The sequence below is a fragment of the Carettochelys insculpta genome, chromosome 5 (genome assembly GCF_033958435.1).
Source record: "Carettochelys insculpta isolate YL-2023 chromosome 5, ASM3395843v1, whole genome shotgun sequence".
NCBI classification, from domain to species: Eukaryota; Metazoa; Chordata; order Testudines; family Carettochelyidae; genus Carettochelys; species Carettochelys insculpta.
In genome coordinates this window covers 26,624,171-26,637,152 of record NC_134141.1, presented here as the reverse complement: position 1 = coordinate 26,637,152, position 12,982 = coordinate 26,624,171, and the positions used below count along the sequence as shown (strand labels likewise).

Here is a 12,982-nt window from a genome sequence, read left to right as displayed (position 1 = left end):
AGCCAAGATTTGTTAAATCACAAAACATTTGTTTTCATTATTCAGTGAAATTAGTTGCAGGCAGGCTTTGCTGTTACTGCTGATTTTATATAAAAGGAGGAACTCAGACACTCCAGTGATGGGCAACAGTATAAAACCTGACGATAACCCCGCAGAAGCAGTTTATGAAGGTTAAATCATCTAATCAGGGAACAGAAACAATCTGATGTAACTTAGATGACACTACTCCCATAACTCAAGTATTTTAAGAATACTCACAGTAGTCAGTTCAGGACAGAAAAAAAAAATCTCCAAACATTTTGGAATAGTGGGAAAAAAAAATCACAAAAATTGCTCATTATTCAGAATTTGTGACCTAATCTGTCCACAGAAACTTGTTCTCGCTGCTGCAAAAGCCCGTTAGCAGCACCTAGAGCTATGTAAACACATTGATAGGATTAAAATGAGCATATATAGAAAGCAGTAAAACCAAAACTAATTCTGCTTCACTGACGATAAAATAGAAAAAAACATTAGAAAAAGTGTGTCAAGTACAATCAAAGATAATAGGTAAAGTTTTCCAAAACCTGAAGGCGGTTTCAGGCTAAGATAAATTTTACCTACATGCCTAATTTTCTTTCTGTTGCCTCTACAAAAGGACACAAAATATATATCTTCTTAAGTTTATACCTTAGTTTTCCTTTTGAAGCCATTATTCTATACAATTTTTGACCCCAACATTCATTTTATTGAAGGTGGCACAAATGTCCAGTCCAGCTATTCAAAAATGAAAAGTTTTAGGAAATTAGATATTCTGAGTCAATGAAGAGTCTGAGGGGTGATTTTACGCCCACTTGACACAAGAGCAGACCTTTATCTGAGAATGCTTAAGAGCCACTGAATATTCCTATTCTTCCCCTTGTCTCTACCACCACACTTCAGACCTGATCTACCAGCATGCTGCTTGAAAGATGGCAGTCTCAAGATAGCCCAGAATGAACTACTCTCTCATCCCAGGAATTTTATCCCATCAGAACTGCACTGACAGTTGTACCCTGCTCCAAAGCTCATTGAAATCAATGGAAAGATGCCTTTGATGAACAGGTAAACTTGCACTGCAGTTACCTGTTCTGAGGACTAGTATCGATACAGTTCAAAGATGGTTATTCCAGCACTTACTTGTATATTCTGCAAGTGGGTGGATACCCAGGATGTGGAAGGAGAGATATATAAGGCTGAAGTAATGTCTGCTTGGCATTGCAAAGCACAGGTATGTCTATAAAGTATCTCATTTTATTGTAATGTCTGAAATGCTGCACAAACCCTACATTTTACGGTCTGCGTATGCACCGTTTTCATTTTCCAAATTTAAATATTTATTTTCAAAAGAGAAAACATGCATAATTATGTACACAGTTTCTTTTAAATCACCATTTACAGAATAAATTCCTTTGTACAAATCTTTGACAAAAAGAGGCAAATAGCAAGTATTTAAACTTAAACAGCTATTGAGAGACATTAGTGATTGCAGAAGAGGGTCGTTTAAGGATTGATTCAACAGAGAATGATAGAGGCTCATTTGCTGAGAGTTTTGTTGCAGCTTGTTTGGCCCCAAAAAAGTCTTTTGAGTATCTGTCTATTGTAAATTTGTACTTCTGGTTCTCTCTGATGGAGTACTCTCTGTATTTCTTAGATGCCTCTTCAAAGCTCTCTTTTACAAATGATGTTTTTAACTCAGGGCTTGGTTTGTCATGAAATGTTTGCTGTAAAAAGGAGTGGAATGGATTATACTTGAGTCCTTGAGGATGCTTGGTATTTTCTTTGCTGATCTTGCTTAAGACATGTTCTTGAGGAGCCAGGGAGTCCTTCTCAGAAAGCTGTGGAAAAGCCCTTTTGGGGGGAGAGAAAGCTGACCTCTCACGAGCCTCCTGAGGGATACCCTGAATTTCTCGAGCATGAGAGAGCACAAGTGAATTCTCAGTTTTTGGTGGCATCATCTCATGCTCAGAACCACCACAGTCCTGGCCTTGTGAAGTCTTGGAGTCCCAGCCTGGCCCAGGTTTGAGAGCTTGGACTGCAGTAGCATTCAGTAGACATTGCTGATAGAGAAGAGCATCACAAATGGGGCCACGCTTTGGCCATACCAATAGTCTGGAGGACCAAGGATATTGCCTGTAGGTAGTGGCTACACTGACATTTGAAGAAATCAGTTCCATATTCCCAGATCCTGAATACTGCATAGTTAGATCAAGGCAGGTTGGCAAGAAGTTGCAAAACTCCTTATTAGGAGCTTCGACCTGAGTAGGGTTAAAGGCAGTTTTGTAGGAATTGTATTCATTTCCATGCACCATATGGTTAGGCAGGAAAAGGGTAGCAGCTTGAGTGGCTTCCATCATTTCCCTTTCTTTATATTCTCTCTCTAGCATAATGTTCTCCAGCTCTTTATCAGCAAAGGCCCGTCTTTTTCTCATCCTGTCACTTACAGGGGGTGGCAAAGGTGAATTCCCTCCAAGGAAAGGCTCTGCCAGCATGGGGCGATAACCTACAACAATAAGTCATGGGTATGAATGAATTAAAGTAACTAAAACAGGATCACCTGTAATGTTTGGGAAAGGACAGGATTGCTCATTTGGAGCTCAGTCCTGCAAGGACCTGAGCACTTCCTGCAAAATCCTGAATGCCCTCAACTCCCGAGGCAGTCACCTTCCCAGAAGTGCTCAGTACATTGCACAGTGTAATATAGATGCTTCCAGCATTTATAGGGCCAAACTGAGCTCACTTTACTCAAGTAAGTAGTTCTGGTGAAGACAATGCAATTACTTACATTAAGGGCCGGATCCAACTCCGATTGAGGTCAACGGCAGTTAGATTGGGCCCGAAGTGAGCAGTAGTTATTTCTCTATACTACATGTGGTGCTGGAATTTCATTCCTCCATTTAAAATTATTTTTTAAATGTGAAAATTTAAAATATTTAAATGATTTTACTTTCTCAAAATTAAAGAAACAAATACAAGTTACTTAAAATGGCAGGATTTTCAGTCAGAAGCCCACACTAATTAGTTTCACTTCATATACTGTACTGGGCCCGATCTTGTTTGCTCTACCCAGACAAGTAATCCCATTAAAGTTAATGGAACTACTTGCATGGTTAAGGAGAGCAAGATTTAGCCTACTTTCATTCCATTCATCTCACACTGGTTTCCCCATTGCCAAAGAAGATAGCTATACCTACAGCTGATGACATTTCTATTTTCTAAAGATGAATCATTATCTGTAACACATTTTACAGATGGTAGAAAAATCCAAGGAGAGCTAGGAGAAAAGAGAAAGAAAGTTAAGATAGATTAGGGAAAGGAATACAGAAGAGATTCTTTTTTAAAGAATGAATTGCAGAAGAAAGTAATCTGGAAAGAGTTTTCATATCTGGCCAAAATCACTGTAGTTTCTGGCAAAAATTATTTTGTAACTTAAGAGAAAACATTGGTTAATAAAACTGGACTTCATCATTTTCAAGTCTCTTTTCTAATTTCTAATCACTTGAAAAGTAACCTAAACGGCCATGTAAACAAATTTGGACAGAGGTTAGGATATTGAAAAAAAAAAAAAAAAAAAAAAAAATTAGACCTTTAAAACATTTATCTTATTTAATACAATTTACCTTAAAAATGAAATTGCATTATAAATAATATTTCTGGTAGCACAAAATAATGTACTGTATGTCAAATTTATCTGAACACTCCATTATGTTTCTACTGGAAAAGATCACCCAGAATCGGCTACAATGGCAAATGGTTGTCAATGGCCTATAGTCCAAGATGTAGGAGCAAAAGAGGCTTGAAGAAGGTGAAGAAAGGTCAAGTTCATTGCACTGACTTACAAATAATATTACACAGGAATAAAATCTTCTTCGCTGCCAATTACCGTCAGCTAGTTATCTACCTACATTCAGTTTTACACTAAACATTATCTTAAATTTCAATCTGTTGTTTCTAGACTCCTTTGGCTCAATTTTGTTTCATAACTAGCAGCCTGATCATATTTCTTCCATCCCTATCCCAATCAGAAAACAAACAAACAAGTATATGAGAAAACGTATTGGGAGATCTCTCTTTGCCAGAGTCCAAAATTTTAAAATATATTCCTGATGTGCAGAGATCTGAGGCAACAGTAAATTATGCTTACTGGTATCATATACTCCAAGTACTACAGAGTATGGAACACTGTCTTCAATATAATGCTGGTCCCTTTAGTTTAAATAATATTACTATATAAGTGGTAGAGTAAGTGCTTATTTTTCTAACCTATTATATAATTAGACTTTTTTAATACTGTAATAAAAAACTTTTCTAAAGCAGAGAATTCCTTAAGCTTTTCATTTGCACACAGTGTAGATTCTGAGATCTTCCTTAGCAAGACGCCATTAAACATATTTATTAATTTAGATTTTTTAGCATTGTGCAAGACACTGTTTTCTAAGCTACTTTTTCCCCCCTTTTAAATAGCACTTGGAAATCTGAGTAGGTGTTTCAGCAGCTCCTACAGTTCAGATGTCTGTTGCTGGGAAAGGTCAGAAAGCAGGAGAGTTTTACCTTCCAAAATGCTTTTGGCCAGCAAGCTGGGCGCCCTGACAGGCCTCTGGTAGACTGTTTTGCGCTCAAAATTAGCCTGTTTCCCTGTCAGCCCCTTCTTATCCTAGCAAAAGAAAGAAGACACCGATCAATAAACAGAAGGCGGATGACTGCTCCCTTCCTGGAGGAACGATTTTTTCCTGCTCCACTCATTTTAAAACAATGATTTCAAGAGAATCAAAATGTCACTCGCTCCCCGCTCTGCAAAAGGAGGGGGATGGGTTTTGTTGTGGCAGAGAACCGCCTCGAGTGCGGACAAACAAAGCAAAGTGAAGCAGAAGGGCAGGCAGGGGCGAGCCAATGGCAGGTGGGGAAGAGCCCCGGGGTGATACTGATCAGAAGCATCTGGGATCCCCTGTATGTGCCCAGAGCCCGGAGTTCCACGCGAGACGCAGGAGAGCACTTAACTTTCCTTGGGCGCTTTCAAGTCCACTGATCGCTTAAAGCCTCCAGAGAGCAAAACCGGAAAGGCCCCGTTTCAAAATAAAGAAAGGCCTCCTGCACGCCAGAGGAAACCTTCCGGAGGGCCAGGACCCAGCAGGTGCGAATGGCAATGCTAGACTATTTTTGTAAATAGACTTTTATACGAGATCTTAGTGGGCAAGGAGCCCATAAAGGTAAAGAATTGATGGAAGATGCTGCATGACACCGCTCCTTACAACCAGCCCCTGGACTGAACCATGGACTGACCGACGGCGCTAAATCCAATTTTAGTAATTACCCGTGGGCACCGCTCTGAAAAGAGCTATTCACAGCGCCTTACCACTTAGTCCTTGGTGGCGCTGTGAGCCACAGTACAAGGGGGAAAATCCTGACCCTCTTGCTAGTTTTCCCCTGCCACGTTTACCTACGGACTCAGCCTCTAGCAAAGCATATTTCATGCCACTTTCTGAAAATCAGGTTGCACGAGGGTTAGTCCCCATCTTCAGACGCCATTCAAGTCCCACGCCGCTCCCGCCACTTCCTTTGCGAAGTACAAGACTGGGGTAAACCCATGCGGCCGCTTTCCAAAGCTACGGTTTGCGGCAAGCCACCACCTCCCAGGGGAGGAAGGGGGGCTGGGATCTCTGCCCTCCCGTCTGAGCACAACCACAGAGGCCAGCCGCCACGTGGGTCACGTCTTCCTGAAACAAGCTCGCGCCTCTCCCGGCCTCCCCGGCGCTGGCGACCCGGGCGCATCGATTCAGGCTCCCTAAGTGCCACAGCTGTAAATCTGCCCGGGGAAAAGTGACCAACCACCTCCCCAGGCGGCCTCTGGGGGAAACTCCACCCGATCCTCGTCCCCTAGTGCGGCAGGGGCAGGGATCGCTGCAGCCCGGCCAGGGTGACAGGGACGCCACGAGCCCGTGCGGACGCCGTGGCCGAGACAGGGCTGCGATCGGGTCCCCCGCCGCAGCGCTGCTGGGAGAGGGCTCGCTCCGCACTGCAGGCGGGGTCCCCTGCCCGTGCGGGAAGGTGGTGACCGCCCCCCTCTGCTCCTCACCTCCGTGGCCTGCTGCCTCCGGAGCGCCACCTGCGCGGCCATGACGCGCTGCCGCTCCACCACCAGCAGGCAGTTGGCGCACTGGCAGTCCCGCCAGCGGCAGAAGCGCTTGTGGCCCTTCAGGCAGGACACCACGCCGTGGTTGCGGCAGCGGGCGCACTTGGGCGTGCGGCTCAGCTTCCTCTGCTCGCCTGCTCCGCTGCCCCGCTCCACCTGCTGCTGCTTGGCCGGGCTGGGGGCCCGCGGGGCCGCCCCTTCCTCTTCCCCGTCCTCCTCCTCCTCTTCCTCCTCGTCGTCCTCCTCGTCCTCCTGCTCCCCCGGGCCGCCGTCCTGTAGGGAGCGCGCCCCGGGCGGCTCCTCGCCCTCCTCCAGCTCCAGGCTCTCCACGTCGATCTCCCATTCCTGCCCCTCGGCCATGGCACCCCCGGCTCTGCCGCTGCGCGCTGCAAAACAAAGGCCGCCACGCGCTGCCCTTAGCAGGCTGCTCCCCGGGCAGGGCTCCGCGCACCCCGCTGTGGTTAAGCCTGGGACAGGCCCGCGCGGTGGGGGGTTGTGCCCACCTGACTGCACACAGCTGCCTTTGCCCTGCAGCTGCGAGGCCAGGGAACACCTCCAGGGGGCGCCACACAGTGCTGGGGAGCGGCCTGCCACGCTCCCTTCCTAGGGTGTCCCTCCAGGCACCTTGCAAACGGGCACAGGCCTCTCTCCCTTGTGTAGCGGCAGCTGCAGCTTTCGTAGTCTCTGACCTGTTGCGCTAGTGGAGCCCTGCAAATCCGCCGTTACATCTGCAGGTACCTGCCTCTGTGGAGGCGGGTATCTGCGGCTGGGATGTGGCCTCAGATACAAATCTGGTATCTAGGGACCCTGCAAATTTGCGGACATCCCCTTTATAGCCCCAGATCGCTGCACCTGCAGATCAGCATGCAGGTAGCCGCAGGCCATTTTTGTGCACATCCGGATGCCAGTTTTGTAGCCAGGCAGAGCTCTGGGCATTACTTCTCCGCTCCCTCTTTTAGCTAGCTAGGAATGTGGGGCCCGTGCCCTTCTGTCCGGGGAGGGCGAGGCAGCACCACCTGCACTCCTTGAACATCCAAAGCTCCCTGGGGATTTCGCTCACCCAGCGAAGGCAGGAGCAGGAGAAAACGGAGCTACAGCTAATTCCCAAGGACCCCCCTGCCGGTGAACGCTTGCAGTTAAATGACTTCACTGGCAAAGCCCAGGGCCGCCAGTGAACGCAGGCGCGTCTGTGCCTGCACGGAGACCTATCCCTGGGGATGGGGGTGAGCTTCATCGAGAGACTGCACCGAGGGCAGGTTCCTTCGCCTCTTCCCGCCCCAGCCCCCCCACCTCCAGGCCCCGGGGGCTGCACTTACCCAAATTCAGAGCCCGCGGGCGGGCGCAGCAGCAGGCTGCATTCAGCCCCGCTGGCGGCGGCTGGGCGCACCCCGACCCCGGGCAGCACAGAGCCCAGGGGGAGCGCAACTCTTCAGCAGCCCCGACGCATGGCGGCTCGGCGGCAGTCGCTCCCACGGGCCGGCAGCGGCGATGGGACACGGCGGGGCTGAGCTGACGGGTGGGGTTATCGGGCCCCAGGGAGAGAGAGAGGCAGGCGGGAATTAGGGTGCATTTGCCAGGGGAAGCCCCGGGCCTCTGCAGCACCGCGCCAGCGCCCGCCTCTGCGCTCTCCTCCGTGCGGTGCCCAGTCCTACTCGCCCCACTGTATTATCCGCTCCGGCGCCCGGTCGCCCGGACAGCTGATTGGTGCGTTGTTGGGCGGAGAGAGCGCTGATTGGCAGCAAGGGCCGTCGATTCCCTCCCTCGGCTGTCAAATCTCCGCCCCTGGGGGTGGCTGCCCGCTGTCTGTGATATTAACGTGTCCAGCCCGGGCGGCGAGTGGAAGCCGCTGTTTATCCTTCAGACCTGCAAACACCGGACGTCTCCCCTGTATTGTAAACACCCGGGCAGAAGGGGATTTTTCATGAGGTCAAAAAAGAGGAAAATCATGGCCAGCCTAATGATTAGAAACAAATAAAGGCGTCGGCAAGTGAGATTGTCGTTTTACAGGTCTCTGAGATCAAGACCAATTTAAAACACCCAATACCGAACAAAAAAAGAGCAGTCAGGTAGCAATTTACAGATTAACAAAATAATTTATTAGGTGGTGAGCTTCGTGGGACAGACCCACTTCTTCAGACCAGAGCCAGACCAGAACAGACTCAATATATAAATCCCAGAGGTCCAAAAATTGTAATCAAGGTTGGCAAATCAGAAGAACAGCGGGACGGAGGGCGGATGTGGGGTGGGAAGTTAAGAGTTAGATAAAACATGGAAGGATGTAAAAGAGTCCTTATAATAGGTCAGGTAATGGCTGTCCCTATTCAAACCACGTGTCAGTGTGTCTAATTTGAATATGAATGTTGTGTTTTCCTTCTGTGGTTGAGGGGAGTTTAACTGCATTGAATACAAGACAATAAAACCGAGTCGTATTTTGTTATGCTGTGCAACTCGGGAACGAGGATAGCTGTCCTGTGTATTTATTCTCGTAACGGATTCCTTCCTTGTCACAGCAATAATATTCCCCCAGAAGCATCAGCGCCCTGAGTAACTTTCTTTCCAGTTGCCTCGTTTGAGGTGCTAATTGTCAGGAGGCAGAGAGCTTCACCGCGTTCAAAACTGACCGAATGAGAACTTAGTCCTGCCAGGAATATTTTAAGGCTCCCCGAGATAGAAGTGGAAGCTGAGAGTGGGGGAGACCAGCAGTCCCGGTTACCCTGGATGTCAGGCTATCTTCAGGACTAGCCCTTTTATGCAGAAGTTAACTTCATGCCCGCAATGCCCCGGGGGGAAGCCGTGGGAAGGAATCGATCCCTCCAAAAACTCGCGGGTGAAACAATAACGATATCCATGAAAATCTGCGCTGAGATGCCGATTATTTGTGACATAAAGACAACAGCAAATATTCCCCGTTCACGCGGTGAGTGCCTGTATAGCGTGGTGTGTTGTCTTACAAACATCCCTGCGCGTCATGGCATCAGTGTCCCGTCCAACTGCACACAGACGGTCAGGGCCTGCAGTAGCTCGATCAGAAACGTGGCCTTCCTCAGCAGGGCTCTAAGGGCCGGTTTCTCCCCTTAGATTTTTGCCTCCCTTGTTTAGGGCGCGCGGCTGATTGTGAGAGGCGTTTGGAGATGCGCCCCGGAACGCCCCCGCTCAGCTGGCCGCAGTTCCCCTGGCCGCTGGCTCGGGCCGCAGGCAGGGGCAGAGAACACCGCCCTCACCTCGAGCCCCTTTTGGGGAGCAGCTGTTCAGACGCCTGGGGGAGGCCGTCGCTCCTCCCTGGGCTCCTGGCTTCGCCTCTTGGAAAGGCGGGAGAAGCAAATTGCAGGGGCTCAGCAGCAGCCGCGGCGTGCCCTGACCTGGGCGCACCGCGGAGTCAAGCCCCTCGCTGCTCTCTTGGTTTGCCATTTGCATCTGCAGCGAGGGACACCCAGCCATTGTCTCTGCTTCCTGCGGCCCCCTGCTCAGGCGCCGGGCGCTCGCACTAGACGCTTATAGGAGGCGCTGGCTGGGCGCCTGGGACGCTGCAAAGCCATCACGCCGCGGCTGGCGGGGAACTCTACGGCAGAACTCACTTCGCTGGCCCGGGGGAGGTGGCAGGACAAGCTCAGAGGAAACCAGCGCGCAGCCAGTGCGAGTGTCCCCCGAGCGCGGCTGACTTTGAGTCGTTGCTCTCTGCAGTGAAACCAGCTCCCGTCCGGAGGCGTCTGGCTCCCGGCAGCTCCTCGCCCGGGGACAGCGGTCTCGGCGGCTGAAATCAGCGCCTCTGGGGGCAAATCTCACCGCCCTGGCGTTGGAGCTGAGCCGCACGTGGCGCAGGGCAGTCTCTGGTCACCGGCCTTGCCGGACGCCCTGTTTGCCCGGCAGGGGCCCGATCCCGGCCAGTGACAGAAATCCCTGCGAGGTCAAAGCCAAAGCGCCACGTGCTCGCATCTCCGCAGCTCCTGCTGCTCAGGGGGCGTCCAGACAAGCCCGGACGGAGCGGAGCGGAGCCAAGAACAAAGCCCCGCAGTATCTCCGCAGCTAGTTTCAAGGCCTTTACCCCCCCGCGTGCAGCTCCGGTTTCCCGGGGCGCGGCGCAGGCGGCTGGTTCTTAGACCGTGCTGGGAACGGGGCAGGTGGCTACCGGCCTGTGCTCTTCAGCGTCCTCCCACGTTTTACGAGCCACCGGATTTTGGACATGGACTTCCCACCTGAAAATGGCAGCGGGTGTGAACGGGCCCGGGCCTGAAAGAACAGCTGGTGATGGCTGGCAGGAGAGGAACACCATTGGCTTTGCTCAGCCTGCCAGCCCCCGAGGTGTCTGCCTCCATGGGGGGAAACCTTGGCCTCCCTGAAGCCAATGGAAAAAAAACAAAAAAAAACAAAACATTTATTTCCATGGGGCCAGAATTTCCCCCGGCAGCTCGGATGGTCTCAGAGGTGCTTGTCCTCTCTCTGTGCAATACAAGCCCCCCCTTCCGGCGCCCCCTCAGCCCAGGCTTTGGCTGGGTAGACCCTTGGGGAACAGAGCTTGGGAATTCTCTGGGCCGCTGGCTCCTGGGGTGGGGGGGGGGGCTGGTGTGTTGGTTTCTTTAGTTGATGGAAGGGGGTCATCTGAAATGAACAACAAGAAGTCCTGGGGCACCTTATAGACGAAGAGAGATTTTGGACCATAAGCTTTCGTGGGCAAGGCCCACGAAAGCTTATGCTCCAAAATCTCTCTTCGTCTATAAGGTGCCCCAGGACTTCTTGTTATTTTTGGACTTCTTGTTGTTTTCGAAGGTACAGACTAACACTGCTACCCATGTGCACGGAGATGCACATCTCAGAGCTGGAAGGGACCTCGGGAGGCCACGGAGTCCAGCCCCCTGCCCTCTTGGCAGGCCCAAGCGCCATCCCTTGGGTTTTTCCCCCCCTCTCCCCAGATCCCTAAATTTCCCCCTCCAAGGCTGAACTCACAGTCCTGGGGTTAGCAGGCCAATGCTCAAACCCCCGAGCGATCCCTCCCCCTACACCTGGGAAACGAGCCTCTCTCCTGCTTGTCCCAGCGCTCATTGTCTTCCCCACGGGTCTGTAGCTTGGGAGACAGGACGGAGCTGGCGACCGGAGTTGGGCCCGGGGGGTCTGTCAGGGCCTTGACATTCACACCCGCTTCCCAGAGCGTTTCCACCCCGCAGGGGCCGGCTGCGAGGCCCGAGTGCCCCAGGTGTGTCCGCGGCCACTGGGGCTTCAGCCCGGCCGCTCGCCTCGGAAGGGGCCGACCGCCCGGCTTTTGAACTGGGCTCGTTCTCGTGCCTGGGAGCGAGGCTGGAGCCCCAAAACCCAGGCCGGGCACCCGGCTGCCCCGTGCACTCCGCCGCGGTTCTGTCTACACGCGCGCCCCTGCGCCGGCGTCCGGAGCGTGTGTCCGCTTTGACCCGCGGAGCGTTGCGCAAAGGGCGCGTCTCCTGAGGCTGCCATCCGCCATGCCCCAGAGAGGCGCGGGCTACCCTTTGCCTTCCAGGCGTGACTAGCAGGTACCGAGCCACGGAATCTCACGTCCCCCCCCGCGAAAGGGGCAGCGGGACAAGGGCCCCGGTAGCTCAGGACGCAGAAGTCCCACCCTTGCTTGGAAGCGGACACCGGCGTGCGAAGGGAACTCCTTTGGCGCAAGGGTGAATGACAAGCGGTGCGCTCGGCGGGGCCCCGGGAAGCCACCCGCGAGCCCACGGCGCGTCTGTGCAACTTTCCTCTGCTTCGCCCGTGTTTGTGGTCAGTTCCCGCAGGGCGTTTGCGCCCCCTCCCCCGGGCCGCCCCCTTCGTTACAGGGGTAACGGCGATCCTCAGCGGGGACCTTCTGGTTTGATTTACCCGTGGGAAACACGAGGTCGTGTAAATGAGAGTCTCATTTATTTATACATTCGCTGCCTGAACCCGACTGACCTCGAGCTGGGCTGAAGTTCTCCCTTTGTGTCGCCATTATCTTTCTGGCGTTAGCTGGGACTCGCATCCACCTCTCCAAGTCTGTTCTATGGACCTTACATGGGGCTTTTCACCGCAATACCCGGGTGCTTCTCCTTAGCCTGTCCTTCTCGAGAGAGGCCGATGAAATGCCTGTGATCCTATAAGATCTCCAGGAAGGAGTAACCTCCCACCTCTGACTCACCAAGACCCCAGCAGCTCTTGCAGGTGGACAGAGGTACAATTCTGCAGCCTTTCGTTCAAGTGGCTAACTAGAAACCAAGTAACAGAGAGGCAGCCGGGTTAGTCCGTATCTTCAGAAACAACAAGCAGTCCTGTGGCACCTTATAGACTAACAGGTATTTTGGAGCATGAGCTTTCGTGGGCAAAGCTGGTCACGAAGCGGGTCTTGGCCCACGCAAGCTCATGCTCCAAAATACCTGCTAGTCTATAAGGTGCCACAGGACTTCTTGTTGTTACTAGAAACCAGATTGCAACCGCCTCCGCTGCGCCGAAGGATCCTCGTTCTAGCCGGAATAGCAAACCAGAATTCCAGATCACGGTTCCTACTTTCATTTCATTCCATCTCCTTTTTCATCTGTGGGTGAAATGCATCTCTGCCGCAACTCCATGGAGCACACATGCATTTGGCCTTGTGTATAACACTTCCTCTATTTAACGTTGGCGACCACAACGATAATGCATACCAGACCCTGCCTGCTTTGTTCCAGCCGGTGTCATTGAGAGATTGCCTAATAAGGAAAGCAGAATCAGTCCCCTGGTTCTTTTCTCCAGGGCTCTGGCAAAGCAACAGAAGCAGTACATTATGCTTAACTTAAGCATAAAAAACAACGAGAAGTCCTGGAGCATCTTATAGACGAACAGATTTTTGGAGCATAAGCTTTCGTGGGC

At 51.5% G+C, this 12,982-nt stretch overlaps 1 protein-coding gene across 4 annotated transcripts; it reads right to left on the bottom strand.

Annotated features, from left to right (window-relative positions):
* Positions 1-1,252: 1,252 nt before the first annotated feature.
* Positions 1,253-7,795, bottom strand: DMRT2 (doublesex and mab-3 related transcription factor 2). 4 transcript variants are annotated; one of them, XM_074994823.1, is made up of 5 exons: positions 7,465-7,795; positions 6,652-6,856; positions 6,092-6,534; positions 4,570-4,672; positions 1,253-2,521 (listed from the first exon to the last, which is right to left on the bottom strand). In XM_074994823.1, exons 3-5 carry the CDS (start codon positions 6,506-6,508, stop codon positions 1,485-1,487), a joined length of 1,557 nt encoding a protein of 518 aa, XP_074850924.1. In that variant the 5' UTR covers positions 6,509-6,534; positions 6,652-6,856; positions 7,465-7,795; the 3' UTR covers positions 1,253-1,484. The 4 variants fall into 4 exon arrangements, with proteins under 4 accessions (XP_074850924.1, XP_074850925.1, XP_074850926.1 ...); XM_074994824.1 differs by lacking the exon at positions 6,652-6,856 and having other exon boundaries at positions 7,465-7,794; XM_074994825.1 differs by lacking the exons at positions 6,092-6,534; positions 6,652-6,856; positions 7,465-7,795 and adding an exon at positions 3,209-3,292 and having other exon boundaries at positions 4,570-4,625.
* Positions 7,796-12,982: the final 5,187 nt, after the last annotated feature.

Excerpts from the sequence above, each read along its gene's own strand:
- DMRT2 (XM_074994823.1), bottom strand. The coding sequence starts at position 6,508 with ATGGCCGAGGGGCAGGAATGGGAGATCGACGTGGAGAGCCTGGAGCTG. Across the intron at positions 4,673-6,091 it reads GGAGGCAGCAGGCCACGGAG|GATAAGAAGGGGCTGACAGG; the intron begins GTGAGGAGCAGA and ends TTCTTTTGCTAG. Across the intron at positions 2,522-4,569 it reads GGCCAAAAGCATTTTGGAAG|GTTATCGCCCCATGCTGGCA; the intron begins GTAAAACTCTCC and ends TTATTGTTGTAG.